This window comes from Eleutherodactylus coqui, chromosome 8 (genome assembly GCF_035609145.1).
Source record: "Eleutherodactylus coqui strain aEleCoq1 chromosome 8, aEleCoq1.hap1, whole genome shotgun sequence".
NCBI lineage: Eukaryota > Metazoa > Chordata > Amphibia > Anura > Eleutherodactylidae > Eleutherodactylus > Eleutherodactylus coqui.
Window position 1 is genome coordinate 137,823,611 of NC_089844.1, and position 2,383 is coordinate 137,825,993.

Here is a 2,383-nt window from a genome sequence, read left to right on the forward strand (position 1 = left end):
CATCACAATGATGGGGTGCGTTAAAAACCGCTGCCCGACGCAACAACCTCTGTCCAAAACCGGCAGTTAAAACGCAGCGCTTTGCGGACGCTGTGTGTGAGAGGGGCCTTAGAGCGAGATTATCGAGGCGCTTCAGCAACCATAGTTTCTGTTTGGTTCCATGTTCTGGTACAATGTGGTCAAGCGCTGCGAACAGACGAGCGGAAGGTCCGAACCGCAGTCATTTTCACGTAAATTGAAATAGTGGTCATACACAATGTCAGGTGGAGCGCTGTCATAAACCGTCCCCCCCCCCCCCCCCCCATAGCCCTACTCAGAGAATAGCCCATCATACACGGTAGTGACACAATTATCAACAGTCCCAAATATCAGCCCATTTTGGTACAAAACCTTCAGGCTTCTGCTAAAAAGATGAAGGAGAATTTCACCTTTCAGCACAACGAGCAAAGCAGACCGCCAAATCACCACAAGAATGGCTTCACCAGAAGATGATCGAAGTTTTGGAATGGCCTGGCTGGAGCCCAGACCTGAATCCCATTGAAGATCTGTGGGTGACCGGAAGAGGGCGTTACACATGAGATGCCCTCGCCACCTGACAGATTTGGAGCGCTTTTGCAAGGAAAAGTGGGCAAAGATTGCCGAGTCAAGATGTGCCATGCTGATAGACACCGACCCAAAAACACTCACCTTCTCTCTCTTACTTCTTCTTTTTTTCATTCTATCTCCCACACACTCGCTCTCTCATTTTTGCTCTCTTGTCTCTCCCTGTCGCTCTCCTCTTTGCTCGCCGCCTTTCTTTTTCTCTCTCATTTTTGCTCTCTTTCTTGCCGTCTCCTTTTTGCTCTCTTTCTCTCGCTCTCTCCTTTTTGCTCTCTTTCTCACTTTCTCCTTTTTGCTCTTTTTCTCTCTCGCTTTCTCCTTTTTGCTCTTTCTTGCTTTCTCCTCCCCCTCTCTCTCCTTTTTGCTCTTTTTCTTGCTCTCTTTCTCGCTCTCTCCTTTTTGCTCGCCTTCTTTCTTTTTCTCTCTCCTTTTTGCTCTCTTTCTCGCTCTCCTTTTTGCTCGCCTTCTTTCTTTTTCTCTCTCCTTTTTGCTCTTTTTCTCGCTCTCTCCTTTTTGCTCTTTTTCTCGCTCTCTCCTTTTTGCTCTTTTTCTCGCTCTCTCCTTTTTGCTCTTTTTCTCGCTCTCTCCTTTTTGCTCTTTTTCTCGCTCTCTCCTTTTTGCTCTTTTTCTCGCTCTCTCCTTTTTGCTCTTTTTCTCGCTCTCTCCTTTTTGCTCTTTTTCTCGCTCTCTCCTTTTTGCTCTTTTTCTCGCTCTCTCCTTTTTGCTCTCTTTCTCCCCTCTCCTTTTTGCTCTCTTTCTCCCCTCTCCTTTTTGCTCTCTTTCTCCCCTCTCCTTTTTGCTCTCTTTCTCGCCCTCTCCTTTTTGCTCTCTTTCTCGCCCTCTCCTCTTTGCTCTCTTTCTCGCCCTCTCCTGTTTCCTCTCTTTCTCGCCCTCTCCATTTTGCTCTCTTTCTCGCTCTTTCCTTTTTGCTCTCTTTCTCGCTCTTTCCTTTTTGCTCTCTTTCTCGCTCTTTCCTTTTTGCTCTCTTTCTCGCTCTTTCCTTTTTGCTCTCTTTCTCGCTCTTTCCTTTTTGCTCTCTTTCTCCCCTCTCCTTTTTGCTCTTTTTCTCACCCTCTCCTCTTTACTCTCTTTCTTGCCCTCTCCTGTTTCCTCTCTTTCTTGCCCTCTCCATTTTGCTCTCTTTCTCGTCCTCTCCATTTTGCTCTCTTTCTCGCTCTTTCCTTTTTGCTCTCTTTCTCGCTCTCTCCTTTTTGCTCTCTTTCTCGCTCTCTCCTTTTTGCTCTCTTTCTCGCTCTCTCCTTTTTGCTCTCTTTCTCGCTCTCTCCTTTTTGCTCTCTTTCTCGCTCTCTCCTTTTTGCTCTCTTTCTCGCTCTCTCCCTATTGCTATCTTTCTCTCTCGCTCTCTCCCTATTGCTCTCTTTCGCTCTCTCCCTATTGCTCTCTTTCTCTCTCGCTCTCTCCCTATTGCTCTCTTTCTCTCTCGCTCTCTCCCTATTGCTTTCTTTCTCTCTCACTCTCTCCTTGTTGCTTTCTTTCTCTCTCGCTCTCTCCTTATTGCTTTCTTTCTCTCTCGCTCTCTCCTTTTTGCTCTCTTTCTTGCTTTCTTTCCCCCCCTCTCTCCTTTTTGCTCTTTTTCTTGCTCTCTCCTTTTTGCTCTTTTTCTTGCTCCTTTTTGCTCTTTTTCTCTCTCTCTCCTTTTTTGCTCTCTTTTTCGCTCTCCTTTTTTGCTCTCTTTCTCGCTCTCTCTCTCCTTTTTGCTCTCTTTCTCGCTCTCTCCTTTTTGCTCTCTTTCTCGCTCTCTCCTTTTTGCTCTCTTTCTCGC

General features: G+C 46.5%; 1 protein-coding gene across 1 annotated transcript; it reads right to left on the bottom strand.

Moving 5' to 3' along the window:
* Nucleotides 1-741: 741 nt before the first annotated feature.
* Nucleotides 742-1,758, bottom strand: LOC136577935 (uncharacterized). Its single transcript, XM_066577852.1, has one exon. It carries the CDS (start codon nt 1,756-1,758, stop codon nt 742-744), a length of 1,017 nt encoding a protein of 338 aa, XP_066433949.1.
* Between the last annotated feature and the right edge of the window lie 625 nt (nt 1,759-2,383).

Bases quoted from the DNA above. Each gene is read 5' to 3' on its own strand.
- LOC136577935 (XM_066577852.1), bottom strand. From the start codon at position 1,758: ATGGAGAGGACGAGAAAGAGAGCAAAATGGAGAGGGCAAGAAAGAGAG.